We start from the raw sequence: 15,456 nt of genomic DNA, 5'->3' as shown, positions 1-15,456 counted from the left end.
TCCTTTTCTATTTTACAGGTACAGGGTGTGAGTGCCGATATCTGTGCTTTTATTCAAATTACAAAGGCTGGGTTACCCCCCAAAATCAACAACACTATAAATGTCTTCATGAAAAATGGCTGGTAGTGAAATAAACCGAGAGCTTTTCACCAACTCACTTAATTTTTTAACAAACATCCAATTTACCTGTCACAAATCTTAAATGCATCAAGTAGTGCTGCAACATAAAACTAGCCAGTGCAAACATAAGCAGCACAGTAGCATACATAATTTTGCTTAAATGCAAATATATCTAAGTCTCTATGAAAGGCAAGGCTTTTTTAATAGCACAGTTCAACACGAAGTAATTTAATGTATTTTACATCACGTAAAAATCCCAAAACACAAATAAAATGATACATTAAAAGAAAAACATGAAATCATCAAGACTGTTAAAACTAAAACCATTAATACAGGAAATAGAAATAAAACACCCCCCCCCCCCAAAAAAAAAAAAAATATATATATATATATATATACAGCTAAAGTCTTTTGGCTTGAAATTTGAAGTATATGGGCAGTTATGAACACGCTGGACAGTAGCGTTTTAAACCTTGATTTAGCTTATGGTTTGAGCACACGTCAGTTTCAGGTAATTTGTTCCCAAAATGAGAAGCACAGAAACTCAATGCTGCCTCTCCCTGCTTGGGTGCTTCCGCTTGGGTGATCTACTAATGTTTGTTAGAAGTTTTAAATTTTAAGACTATATTAAGTTAGCAAAAAATCATTAATTAATTCATTCATCTTCCGGTCCGCTTATCTTCACAAGTGTCGCAAGGGTGCAGCAGCCTATCCCAGCTTGCTATGGGCAGGAAATGGGGTACACCCTAAAAGTGTTTCAATCGCAGATATTATTAATAATAAAGAAATTAATCTTGATATCGTAGCAAATCGTGTTGTCTGTGTTCTGTCTAGATTATATGCCTTTCTCAGTTGGAACATGGCTATTTTCAATGGTCTTGCATGCATTACTCCATTACGGTTGCCAGGAGGATTCGAATGGCCAATTTCTGAGGAGGAGCTAACTCCTAAAACACACTGCTGCCTTTTGTGTACAGAGTAATTCCTTATTACGTACTCCACTACTTTGGGCTACACAAGAGTCGTTACATTTTTCCTCTTTATTATACATTTTTTTATTTTTGCCAGCGATACCAAGAGTAGCACTACTAATTTCACCAGAGACGTCGCAACAATGATTACATGACTCCATTACACCAATCAGATGCAAGCTTGTCATTCTATGATCACGCCAGCCTGTTCAATCACGTGGCGTCTATAAAGCACCGAAAAAAATGAAGTATTTGACATAGAGCACTGCCCTGAACATGACTCGAAAGCGCGGATTTTAATCTCTCTCCCAGTTTTTATTTGGCACCGATTGACCACAGAAAATCGGAGATATGATGCTTTTCATTTCATAATAGTATCTATGAAGGAACTACATTATTCACTCCTCAAACTAGGGACTATTTTCTCCACTAGAGGGCACTCGTGCTCTTTGGACGGATAATGCTTAATTTCTGACTTTTTTTTCTATTTCCAGAATTCAAGGATTTTTTTTTCTGGTACAGAATATACTAGTCACTGGATACTGTTTTACTTGTACTTGAGTACATTTTTTGGATGACTACTTTTACTTGAGTAATATTATGTTGAAATAACGCTACTCTTACTTGAGTACCATTTTTGGCTACTCTACCAGCCTCTGCTCATAATTCACGGGTTGTTATCGTGAGTAAATACTTTAATTGTGCACCATGAGCTAAAAATGTATGGTCTGAGGTCTGGTGGTGTATTTGCCTGATTGTATCACGAGAAATGTGTGACCTAGCACCACCACCTGCTGTAGCTCTGTAAGCACCTGGTTAAATTGAAGCCTGTCGTATCACATTGTGATGTTAGTAGGGAGACACCTCTGTATTCAGCTCTCCCATTCAGGGTCAGTGGTGGTAGAAATGGATAATCTTTAAATTAATGGATTGGTTCATAAAGAGGCCGATTGGAGCTATTCTTATGGTTATGGAATCCCATCAAAGTAGACTGCAAGTCAGCGCACATTGGACATTTTTTATAATAAATGATGACAGTAACGATAGACAGATAAAATACCGATTAAAAGGACAATGGACCACTACAAGTGAATGCACCACTTCATTATAGGTGGCTTTATTCATATATAGATTCAGCACTCAGTTGTTCTCAGCCTGTGCATGTTTTCAGCACTTATCATCAAACATATTTCAGTATAATAATTTTTTTTTTTTTTTTTTTTTTTTTTTAAGTCAAAATCACTGTGGTGTCCTTTAAGGCAGGCATATAAAAAGCACGGGGGGTATGATTATTATCCTATTCCTATATTTTGAATAATCCTACACAATACTCTATTCACTCTGCATGTAATCATCACATCTCAGGTAGGTTTGCTTTTCCTGATCAGCTGCAAAATATGTGAACATTGTTTTAAGAATAAAATAGTAAAGTGTCAACAGTGGTATTTTAACCTGTGACCAAAAGATATCTTACTATTACCACATTGCAAACACTTAGTCACTGTGCCACAAGATCCTACTTGAAATATGCATTTTTGAAGTATTTTACAAGTTTTACAATGTAAAAAGTCTACCTGAAATGTGTATTAAATTGCACTTATGTAGTTGGCAGATGATGACATTTGTTTCCGCTAAAAACGAGGTGTGGGGTGCCACAAGCCTTTTGGGGGGCGGGCACAGCCCGCTATGGCCCACCCATGGTGACAGGTCTTTTGCACCTCAACACAGAACCAGAACCTAAGAGCTCTGTGAAAGTGAGTACATGTCACAACATTTCAAAGAAAGAAAATAAGAGCATGATGAATCCTGGGTGTCTGCCATTTCTCAAACTTGGACAGCTCTGTCTCATGTTGGGCAAATTAGGTATGCTGCACTTACTCATTCCAAGCTACACACATACACATGTGAACACAATGACAATGTTCTCTCTTTCTCTCTCCCTCTCTTCTCCCCTTCTGTACCTTCCTCACTCCTCCTAAATGATGCTTTCCAACATCCACGGCTGCAGAATTCAAATTAGGGCTGCAGCTATCAATTATTTTAGTATCAATTAATCGATGAACAAGTTAGTTCGAATAATTGAGTAATCGGATAAGGAACATGAAAAATTAAAATACACCTGAGCTTCGCCTCAGACAATATTAAAAACAATATTAAAAAAAAAAAAGGATCTATGTACAACAAAAGAACAATTGGCTAAATTACATAGCAAAAGTCTGCTAGCTTAAATGCTATAGAATGCTAACGTTTTTTTTTTCTTTTACAATGCTCTTAACAAAAGGTTCAAACACATATTCCCACAAAAAACGGCTAAATATATCTATAAACAAAATTACGAACGCATTAAAAAACATTAGCTCAAACGAAAACTTAGTTTATGTGGTTCTTAACAGGGAGCAGTTGGATTCCGCCATGTGAAATAAGGCAGACCAGAGGGCAATGTATCCACCCTAATCAATAAAACTAAATGTAAACACTTTCAAGATAAACCATTACAACGCCACTTTAATTAAATAATTAATTAAACGAATACTTGAAGCAATACAATTTAATTAGAATAGTTTTTTCTAATCGAATACTCAAGTTAATCGATTAATTATTGCATCACTAATGCAAATAAACAGTGATTATTTCCCCCACCATGCTAAATTTCTTGTACTATTTTTCCCACTAGAGGAGACAAATAATACATCGTTCTCCATCATTTTATTTACAAAGTATTTTCAAAAACAAATTATGGATCTGCTTTTGAGCAGCCTTTTAACACATTCTGTGATGAGAGATTCTCAATTAATGGATTGTTCCCCTAGAAAGAGATTGTCAATAAAAAGCAGTTAGACTAAGTCGGTGTTTTTCAACCACAGTGCAGAAACACACCACTATACTACTACTAGTACTACTGTACTACTACTTGCTCAGCGTCTGGTGTGCCATGGAATATCATCATCTTTCATTTAATTGAGCTGAAACTGTTTTTTGAAAATGAATCTGCAAATGTAGTGTTCCTTAGTGTCTGCGCTGTCCAATTGTTGGTAATCATGTAATACTCTTCCATACCAGTAGAAGGCAACAATTGGTTAATTGCTTTGTTCAGTGATACGTCATGTGAAGGTGATCCTGGCATTGTGGATAGCGTGCTAGCCAATAGCAAAACTATAATGGTGATGCCGATGGAAAGGTTTTTGAAAAGGCAAGATGCAAACTCAGAACTGGACATTGGACAAAATTTTGACTGAGATGACGGCCCAAATATGAGTGGTGGTCAGAAGAAAGCAAAGAGTGTTGTCTTGCTGAACATCTTTGGTATGAGGCAGTCTAGTAAAAGCTTTCTTTCATTGGGATTGGCCAGAGACTAAACAAGAACTGGACAGAGAGGGATTAAATTTCACTGGGCATGCAATGATACCAGGGCCGGCCCAGGCCATTTGGGGGCCCTAAGCAAAATAATGCAAAGGGGCCCATATTTTTGGCCCACCATTTCATCACAGTGTACTGTGAAACCCATACATCCAATCCAACCCATACGTCCATATTTTGTATATTAATCAGATTTTGTTGCACTGCATACTTCAAACTTCTCACCCCAAATGATTGTCAGTACTTACAGTAGACAGTGCCAAACCTTTTTCTAAAAGAGGAAAAAAAGAAGTTAAGGAAGAACTTTTATTTTTTTAAGCTTGTAATCAAGTATCAAAACTCACAAAAGTCAAATAAAGCAAACTGTAGTAAACAAAATAGAATATAAATTAAACAATTGCCAGATTGGGGCCACTTAGTGGTCAGGGGCGCTAAGCAGCTGCATAGTCTGCGTATAGGCTGGGCCGGCCCTGAATGATACCTACTCCATCCACTACAATAAGCCCAGGTGTCACAGTGAATGAGTGAAAATGTGATTATAAAAAGTGTATTTCTTTGTGTGTTTGACTTTTGTTCAATACATGATTTTTGTGAAAGTAGGCTACAGGAATTCATTTTTAATTTTTGCTGGTGCTGTGCCTTGGAATTTTTTTCATAGAAAAAAAGTGTGTTGGCTCAAAAAAGGTTGAGAAACACTAGTCTAAGTTTCCTCATTGGCAAGTGGCACTACTGTTTATTTATATGTTGAAATTTTCCTCTTAATCTTTCACTCAGACACTGCGACGTTTTTCATTTTCCAACTTTTAGTCTCTGTCAAAAAGTTTAAGGCTAAAGGCAATTCAAGAGAGCAGCGGGAGCTCTGAAAAGAATCTGCAGCTCTTTTCAACAGTCGGCTTAAAGCAAAGGTTTCTTTTGACACGACAAGCACAACAACCACTTCACCAGCAGGCCAAACTTTCGACCAAGTTTTGTTTCGTATCTCTTTCCTAACCCTATAAAAGTTTAATCCATATACTGCACACCAACATTTCATGACATAAAGCTAATTTGTTATGATCAGACTTAACCTATGCTAGATCCCATCACAAGCAGAAAAAATATTTGAGTTTATATTAGAGCATGGTGTCATATAAAAATAGTGCAAAATCTCAATCAGATGTTTTTTTTTTTTTTCATGTATATAAATTACTTGCAGGACAGTTAATTGTTATTATACATATATTACGCATGAGCGAGATTGAAGGTCTAAAGGGCATTATTAATTTTCTGTTTATAAAGTATCCCACCTACACGTAGAAGCTGTAACCATGCGCTGAAATGCTCATGCAGAATTAAAAAACTTTTTGCCAGTCTGAACTGATTAAAATCACTCCACTTGATAAAAGTATTCATATGAAGTCCATTATTGTCTATTTCCTGGCTCCAGATGCAACATTGTGATATTTTAGAGAAGATCCTCTCATGTCTCACCTCTGCCTCCCACTGAAGGGGAAAGCGCCTTTGAGTGCAAGTAGCCAGGAAGCCTAAAATATTGTATTTCAACTTTGTGGTATCTTACCTCGAAAAACGAAAGCTTTGCTGCTGTTGTGAAGCCCGGGCACTTGAGTAATTCCATAGGTGGCATTCGCCAAGTCAAGCTCATTGATTATATCAATTTGGTAGTCTTGATCTGACCCGATAGCCAAAACTGGTGTCGGGAAGAAGAAAGAAAAAAACAGGATTTAGCAGACAAAAAAAAAAAACACGCATTATGTCAGCACGCATTGTTTTTAGTACGCCGCTTAGCTTGTGTTGAAAAAGTCATTTTTTGATACATTTCATTCATTTGATTTGCACAATGATAGTGTCTGCAGGCTGCAGCCCACACCTGTGTTCCCTCGCTGCAGCTGTATTCCGCGTTTTCTTGTGCGCGGACGGAAGAGTTGTCCTTCATTTTTAACCTCATGCATGCGCTTAGTTTGCCAACAGCAAGTCATTTAAAAACATATTACACCACGTTTTCTACTGATCACTTTCGCGCAGATCTAAATTGGTAAGCGTGGAAAAACGAGCAGATTTGGCGCACAAATAACGTGGTCGAAATTCCTTCGTCTTACCTGGTTTGGAAAAAAGAAAAAGGTACAAGAAGGCAACGGTAATATCCATTTGTGTTGGAATTGCGGTGTAAAGAGTCCCACATCCACGAGCACCTTGGTCCTTGTGCGCTGCTCCCACTCAACACAGACTGGAAGTGCATGAATTGAGGAACAGTCCACGACACACACGAGCAGGGATGCTGCAAAGCACTAAAGGATCGCTCTGGTGTGGTAACATACAGCCACTCACTCACTCTTTGCCCAGTCTGGGATTCCCATGTTTATTTAAAATATGATACGATCATTTCATCGACTTTCAACGTTTCAATTTACAGGTTGATAGGTAAAAAGATTATTATTAATAAATATCAGTGAGTCAATAGATGCCAGAATGCAGTTGACTTTACAATTGATCACAAATGTATAAATATTAAAAATGAACATTTTAAATATGAAAATGGACATTTTTAAACTATAGTAAATGGTGTCAAAAATTGGCTTATACTACATCAAATTCTGCCAAACTGGAATGCTGTCACATACATTTCAAAGCAACAGATGGCACTATAACCATTGAATATGCCACTTTTTATCAAGTAACTATTTTTGGTAATTAAAAAAATAAAAATTAAAAAAATAAAAATGTATTAAGCCCCTAGCGTCCATACGTGGACATCACATTTTGGGACAGGTCACAATATTAACATTTGATGTACAAGCGTTGCCAGCATGACCCAAAATGTGATGCCCACATGTCTGGACACAAGGTATCCATATATATTATTCTTTTTATATTTTTCATGAATGAGTAAGCTTATAATTTAAATAAATGTTAAAAACAAAATAAATTTAAAATGTTTATGCCCCCTTACCTTACCCCCCCCCCCCCCTTTATTTTAAATTCATAGTATTTAACTCAATGCCTGCAATTGACATGTATAGACGCCCAATTCAATTTAATTGTGAGAACTGGCTGTCAAAGCTCATATTTCAAAACCATTGATGGCGCTAGATGCCAAATTTATTTGGACTGAGAGGGCTGGCAGCGAATGCTCACTGCTGCTCAGGGAGAGAGATTGTCGGTGCCAAGATTAGCGATCAGGTAGCATAGAATAGGATGTCAACATAACCACACTTACAAGTGATTTATATAACATCGGTTCTCCACCTCACTTTGCTGAATTGAGTATACTCCACCCCGCCTATTCACGTTTCCTTTTGAATCCCCTTCCTTCCTCTTTCTCCTAGGTTATCAGCACCCCCCCCCCCCCCACCCACCCCAACACATGGTGTCCACGGGTAAATACAGTATAATTAGCTAATGATAGCGCCACTATGTTTATTGGTAGCATAGGAGTGTAATAATGTATTTCTTGTTGTTGTTTGTTCTTCTCCTCTTCTGTCTGCTTCCTTCCTTTTTTTCCCTCCATAATCCCTTTCTGTTTTCCTTTCTAATAAATAAAGCATAATGAACAACTACAATGGCAGTATGTCGAACTCCCATGTAACAAATAAGAGTTAAGTAAGTTCCCAATTGAGCATTAAAGGGCCAATAGCATCTAATTGCTCGCTCTCTCTCTCTTTTTTTTTTTTCACGTTACGCATTTTTTGCTTAATTTTATCAATCCCTTTTGCAGTTATCTATAATAAACTGGAATATTGCTTTCAAATAGCCAACATCGACAGGCCTCCTTGTTATAACACCACAGAAAAACTTCTGTGATGTCACAACCAGTACTGGACATCAATTTTACTGTCCAGTTAGTGTGCAAAAAATACATACTATCTTATCCAGCAGCTGTATTTATTCAGATTGTGAGGAATAGCGGCATGGTAAATGAAGGAATGAATGAATATATACATAGTCGATGTCTGGCAGAATCCTCTCAACTCCAAAATGACATCCTTTTAGAAAAATATGATCAAACATGCCATCTTTCTTGCGTGTCCTAAAATGCTTTGTTAAAGTTTGGTCTATATTGCTATCATTTACTCTTGCAAACTCACATCATTACAACAGTGGCCTGAAAATCATCTTCAATAATTTTTTAATATGCCAAAATATCCCTCATTTACTACGATATATGGAGACTGGTCTCCCAGCTACTTAAGCCAGAAAAAAACATGCAACTGCATAGTTGTTGGGCTGAGTAGGTTCTTCCATTGACTTAAGTATCAGTTTATTTATTTACTTATTTTATTTTCTTACAAATCACATTAACCCATTCCAACCCCCTCATCCCAGCTCCGTCTGAAAAAATCAAAAGCAAAAGTCCATTCAGGGGTGCTGGGGAGAAGGGTCTGTCGGGAAGTCAAATCTTGGATTCAGGAGAAGCAGTGTGGTTTTCGTCCTGGCCGTGGAACAGTGGACCAGCTCTACACGCTCGGCAGGGTCGTCAAGGTTGCATGGGAGCTCGCCCAACCAGTCTACATGTGTTTTGTGGATCTGGACCAGTGCTTCTCAATTATTTTCTGTCACGCCACCCCAAGGAAGACGTAAATGTTTCGCGCCCCCCCAAACTCTCTGCCGCCACTGTAAATAGTATCATTTGTCTATAAAATTACTATTATAAATACACATCTGCCTAACATTGTGTCCTTTTTTTCTAATATAGAAAAAAAGTAACATAGATCAACTTATAATAAAGTATAACTTTATTAAAATTGTTTTGTCTGTAACAGAGAAGACTTGACGTGCATCAATTTGCCTGAATTTAAAAAAAAAAAAATCACATCCAAACTAAAAAATACACTCAAGGTACATTTTTGACCATTTGATACAGAAAAATAAAATGTAATAAAATCAGTAAATAATACCAAATTAAAATTGATTAGAAACATTTACTCATGAGGAAAATGTGCCAAAAAATTTGACCGAAAAAACAAATCTGAATAAAAGGGGAAAAAAAGTGTCCTTGGACAGGACAGTTTTTATTTTTGCTGCTCACAGTATTTACCTCCTTTGCAATGGTGTGGAGTTATTTTGCAATTAGCATGCTAACAATGCTCACTGGCTTACTGATATAACACTGACAAAGCAGGACGATTGTTGGCAATATTCGGCATGTTTTCACTGAAAAAATCAAGCGGCTTAACAATGAGATTGGGGTCTAATGTCTTTAAGTGGCGTCTTAATTGATTTGGCTTCTTGCTGTCTGCTATAATTATTTTTAGACACAGTAAACAGTGGTCTTTCATCATCATCCACTGTATTAAAAGTCAAAGCGAAAAGGCAAACGGCACGAAAAAAGCGCATTCACGGCGGCCGAGGTAGAACCGTAGGTGAGGGCAGTCATCGTGACGATCCCAAGCCAAAAATGGCACTTCTCGGGCGGCGACGTGAGAACCGGACAAGACAGTGGGTCGCTGCGTGAGTGAGTCCGGTCGGAAAACGGCTTTCGAAAACGGCGGTGGCACACTGCTCTTCATATCTGTTGTCTGTGTGTGCTGAGTGCTCTTCCTTAGTTCAAAAATACTGCGCGCACTCTGAAAATGAGAGCGCCACTGCCACCTACTGAGTGGATGTGCAAGTACACTTTATTCCAGTACGGCAAAAAAAAAAAAAAAAACATGTTCCCCGAGGTCACATGTGCCCCCCCTGGCATTGCTCTGCGCCCCCCCAGGGGGGCGCGCCCCACTATTTGAGAAGTACTGATCTGGACAAGGCGTTCGACCGTGTGCCTCGGGAAGTCTTGTGGAGGGTACTCCAGGAGTACGGGGTACAAAGCCCCTCAGTTAGGGCTGTTTAGTCCCTGTACGGCTGTTGTCAGAGATTGGTCCGCATTGCCGCCTGTAAGTCGAATTCATTCCCAGTGAGGGTTGGACCAAGGCTTCCTTTTATCACCGATTCTGTTCATAATTTTCATGGACGGAATTTCTAGGCGCAGCTGAAACATTGAGGGGGTTCGGTTTGGTGGCTTCAGCCGTAGACTTCATAATAAAGACATGTGAGCTTCTCCAGTCACTGCGCCCCGGCTTCCCTTAGGGGGCTGTATAAACACTCCACTTCATTTATTAGAAGTCAGTGGCAGTGAAAACTCTCACAAATGCAGCAAGCACAAAGCCAGATTTACATTTAAAAAGTACGAAAGCTGCATACAAACAGGAAACGCCCTGCTACTCCTCCACATTGATAGGAGCCAGCTGAGGTGGCTCGGGCATTTGGTTTGATGCCTGGATGCCTCGCTGGAGAGATGTTCCGGGAATGTCCCACCAGCGGGGGGCCCCTGGGACCAAGCAGGAGGCGTTGGAGAGACTACGTCTCTCGGCTGGGAACGCCTTGGCATCCCGCCGAAGAAGTTGGTTGTAAAGGCTGGGGAGAGGGAAGTCTGGGCTTCCCTGCTAAAGCTGCTGCCCCCGTGAAACGACCCCGGATTAAGCGGTGGGTGGGTGGATGGATGGATGGATGGATGGATGAATGGATGGATGGATGGATGGATGGATGGATGGATGGATGGATGGATGGATGGATGGATGGATGGATGGATGGATGGATGGATGGATGGATGGATGGATGGATGGATGGATGGATAAACTATTTTGACACACTTTGCATCATTTCACTTGTGTTGCTTCTGTGCCCTTCTGGGCACTTCATGAGACATGAAGACAGATATGCATGTGCTTTCCAAGGAGAAAGGCACAGCTCCTTTTATTCAGATGACTGATATACAGTAAGTACTGTCATACTGTCTGTCCATCTGTGTTTCTACACTGATTCTGTCCATCCATCCATCCATCCATCCATTATCTTCCGCTTAGTACGGGGTCGGGTCGCGGGGGCAGCAGATTTAGCAGGGAAGCCCAGACTTCCCTCTCCCCAGCCACTTCAGCCAGCTCCTCTGGCGGGATTCCAAGGCGTTCCCAGGCCAGCCGAGTGACATATTCTCTCCAGCGTGTCCTGGGTCGACCCCGGGGCCTCCTGCCGGTGGGACATGCCCGGAACACCTCTCCAGGGAGGCGTCCAGGAGGCATCTGAACCAAATGCCCGAGCCACCTCAACTGGCTCCTCTCAACGCGGAGGAGTAGCGGCTCGACACCAAGCCCCTCCCGGATGACCGGGCTTCTCACCCTATCTCTAAGGGAGAGCCCGGACACCCTGCGGAGGAAACTCATTTCGGCCGCTTGTATCCGGGATCTTGTTCTTTCAGTCACGACCCATAGCTCGTGACCATAGGTTAGGGTAGGAACGTAGATCGACCGGTAAATTGAGAGCTTAGCCTTTTGGCTCAGCTCCTTCTTCACCACAACGGACCGGTGCAGAGTCCGCATCACTGCAGATGCTGCACCGATCCGCCTGTCAATCTCCCGCTCCCTCCTACCCTCACTCGTGAACAAGACCCCAATATACTTGAACTCCTCCACTTGGGGCAGGATCTCATCCCCGACCCGGAGAGGGCACTCCACCATTTTCTGGCTGAGGACCATGGTCTCGGATTTTGAGGTGCTGATCTTCATCCCAACCGCTTCACACTCGGCCGCGAACCGCCCCAGTGAGAGTTGGAGGTCATGGCTTGATGAAGCCAACAGCACCACATCATCTGCAAAAAGCAGAGATGCAATGCTGAGGCCACCAAACCGGACACCCTTAACGCTTCGGCTGCGCCTAGAAATTCTGTCCATAAAAATTATGAACAGAATCGGTGACAAAGGGCAGCCTTGGCGGAGTCCACTCCTCACTGGGAACGAATTCGACTTACTGCCGGCAATGCAGACCAGACTCTGACACCAGTCGTACAGGGACCGAACAGCCCTTACCAAGGGGCTCGGTAACCCGTACTCCCGGAGCACCCTCCACAGGACTCCCCTAGGCACACGGTCGAACGCCTTCTCCAAATCCACAAAACACATGTGGACTGGTTGGGCGAACTCCCATGCAACCTCGAGGACCCTGCCGAGGGTGTAGAGCTGGTCCACTGTTCCACGGCCGGGACGAAAACCACACTGCTCCTCCTGAATCCGAGATTCGACTTCCCGACAGACCCTTCTCTCCAGCACCCCTGAATAGACTTTACCGGGGAGGCTGAGGAGTGTGATCCCTCTATAATTGGAACACACCCTCCGGTCCCCCTTTTTAAAAAGGGGGACCACCACCCCGGTCTGCCAATCCAGAGGCACTGTCCCCGATGTCCACTTAATGTTGTAGAGGCGTGTCAGCCATGACAGCCCTACAACATCCAGAGCCTTTAGGAACTCCGGGCGGATCTCATCTACCCCTGGGGCCTTGGCACCGAGGAGCTTACCAACCGCCTCAGTGACTTCAACCCCAGAGATTGAAGAGCCCACCTCAGAGTCCCCAGACTCTGCTCCCTCAAAGGAAGGCGTGTCGGTGGAATTGAGGAGGGCTTCGAAGTATTCTCCCCACCTACTCACGACGTCCCGAGTCGAGGTCAGCAGTACACCATCTTCACTATACACAGTGTTAATGGTGCACTGCTTTCCTCTCCTCAGACGCCGGATGGTGGACCAGAATTTCCTCGAAGCCGTCCAGAAGTCGTTTTCCATGGCCTCGCCGAACTCCTCCCATGTCCAAGTTTTTGCCTCGGCGACCGCCGAAGCCGCAGTCCGTTTGGCCAGCCGGTACCTGTCAGCTGCCTCCGGAGTCCCACAGGCCAAAAAGGCCTCCTTCTTCAGCTTGACGGCATCCCTTACTGCTGGTGTCCACCAGCGGGTTCGGGGATTGCCGCCACGACAGGCACCAACCACCTTACGGCCACAGCTCCGATCGGCCGCCTCAACAATGGAGGTTCGGAACATGGCCCACTCGGACTCAATGTCCCTCACCTCCCCCGGGACAAGGGAGAAGTTCTGCCGGAGGTGGGTGTTGAAACTCTTTCTGACAGAGGATTCTGCCAGACGTTCCCAGCAGACCCTCACAATACGTTTGGGCCTGCCAGGTCTGGCCAGCAACTTCCCCCGCCATCGGAGCCAACACACCACCAGGTGGTGATCAGTTGACAGCTCCGCCCCTCTCTTCACCCGAGTGTCCAAAACATGTGGCCGCAAGTCCGATGACACGATTACAAAGTCGATCATTGAACTGCGGCCTAGGGTGTCCTGGTGCCAAGTGCACATGTGGACACCCGTATGTTTGAACATGGTGTTCGTTATGGAAAAACCGTGACGAGCACAGAAGTCCAATAACAGAACACAACTCGGGTTCTGATCGGGGGGGCCGTTCCTCCCAATCACGCCCCTCCAGGTCTCACTGTCATTGCCCACGTGAGCGTTGAAGTCCCCCAATAGAACGAGGGAGTCCCCAGAGGGGGCGCTCTCCAGCACACCCTCCAAGGACTCCAAAAAGGGTGGGTATTCTGAGCTGCTGTTCGGTGCATAAGCGCAAACAACAGTCAGAACCCGTCACTCCACCCGAAGGCGGAGGGAGGCTACCCTCTCGTCTACGGGGGTAAACCCCAGCGTACAGGCACCAAGCCGGGGGGCAATAAGTATGCCCACACCTGCTCGGCGCCTCTCACCGTGGGCAACTCCAGAATGGAAGAGAGTCCAACCCCTCTCGAGAGGATTGGTACCAGAACCCAAGCTGTGTGTGGAGGAGAGTCCGACTATATCTAGTCGGAACTTCTCTGCCTCACCCACCAGCTCAGGCTCCTTCCCTGCCAGAGAGGTGACATTCCATGTCCCCAGAGTTAGCTTCTGCAGCTGGGGGTTGGACCGCCAAGGCCCCCGCCTTTGGCTGCCGCCCAACTCTCTCCGCACCCGACCCCTTTGGCCCCTCCCACAGTTGGTGAGCCCATGGGATTCTGTTCATACCTAAATTTCCCGAATATAACGCGCATTTTTTTTCCCCAAAATCAACTTGTAAAATCATGGTGCGCATTATAAACGGGTACATGGATGGAGACAGAAATATATACATATTATATACAGTATATATATATATATATATATATATATCTATAAACCAATTTTTTTTTTTTTTTTATTGACACGGCCACGTTGTGTTGAAGAAACGTATACGGCGATCCGTTGCCGACCATTACGGTACGTGACGTCACCATTTTGTTTTGGTAATACGTCACTCTGATCGGCCAAATGATTTAGTCTGTGTTAAATTCTGCTTTTTTCACTCTTCATAAAGCACAAAATTTAGTTTCTTGAACGCATTTGAGTCAACGTTTATTGCAGCTCCGCAACTCGGACCATAACAAACGTAACAACACAGACTAACTGTGTGTGACCGTCAACTATATCTGTCCCTCGGGAAACTCAAACCCAAATAACAATAGTTCCTATTGTTACTGTCGTGTCGACAGCGATGAGCTCTCTCGGATTTCCGACTTACGTTCCCACTTTCATTTTACCGTATCAATCCATGCAAGAAACATTTGTTCATCATGATGAAACGAGCAAATTATACAGCTGCCTTTAAAAGAAAAGTCACATCTGTTTTGTTTTCTCCTAGATTCTAGTAAGTTGGAGAAGTTGTCAAATCATATTATTATGTCATTATATTGTCAGTTTATGGTAATGTTTTGAACTACCAATATGCTATGCTTGTGCTGTGTTTCACCAGTCAGTAAAATGACATTTCTTTATCTGTACACAAGCTCTGTTTTCTTATATTCTTCTATTTATTGGTGCTAAAATTAAGGTCCGCGTTATAAACGGGTACAATAATTTTCCCTAGATTTTACAAGTAAATTTGGGGTGCACATTATACACGGGTGTGCCTTATATTCGGGAAATTATGGTATATCCACAGCTGAAAGAGTTATAATTATTCAACAACGATGCAAGACAGACCTTATATTTTGTTTCCCATTATTTCTTTGTTATATGATAGCAGAATAAAAGCTAGGAAATGTCATCGTTTTAAGTACGCAGTTCTCCGTGTTTCATGCTGTCTGACAGCAAACCTGAAGCCTCTTTGTTGCTAAAAAAATGCCACAAGCCACTCCTGCTCTTGCTCCAAA

General features: G+C 42.6%; 1 protein-coding gene across 1 annotated transcript in view; it reads right to left on the bottom strand.

The window, feature by feature from the left end:
- Positions 1–6,717, bottom strand: part of LOC130913588 (protein kinase C-binding protein NELL1-like) — a 308,184-nt gene extending 301,467 nt beyond the window's left edge. Inside the window, exons 1-2 of the mRNA XM_057832310.1 lie at positions 6,545–6,717; positions 6,007–6,135 (exon numbers count right to left, since the gene is read on the bottom strand). Coding sequence (XP_057688293.1) covers positions 6,007–6,135; positions 6,545–6,593 — 178 coding nt within the window. The 5' untranslated portion in view covers positions 6,594–6,717. The remainder of the gene's footprint in view (positions 1–6,006; positions 6,136–6,544) is intronic.
- Positions 6,718–15,456: the final 8,739 nt, after the last annotated feature.

Source organism: Corythoichthys intestinalis, chromosome 1 (assembly GCF_030265065.1).
Source record: "Corythoichthys intestinalis isolate RoL2023-P3 chromosome 1, ASM3026506v1, whole genome shotgun sequence".
Taxonomy (NCBI): Eukaryota; Metazoa; Chordata; class Actinopteri; order Syngnathiformes; family Syngnathidae; genus Corythoichthys; species Corythoichthys intestinalis.
The sequence above is the reverse complement of the archived record's forward strand: the minus strand, read 5'-3'. Positions and strand labels throughout refer to the sequence as shown.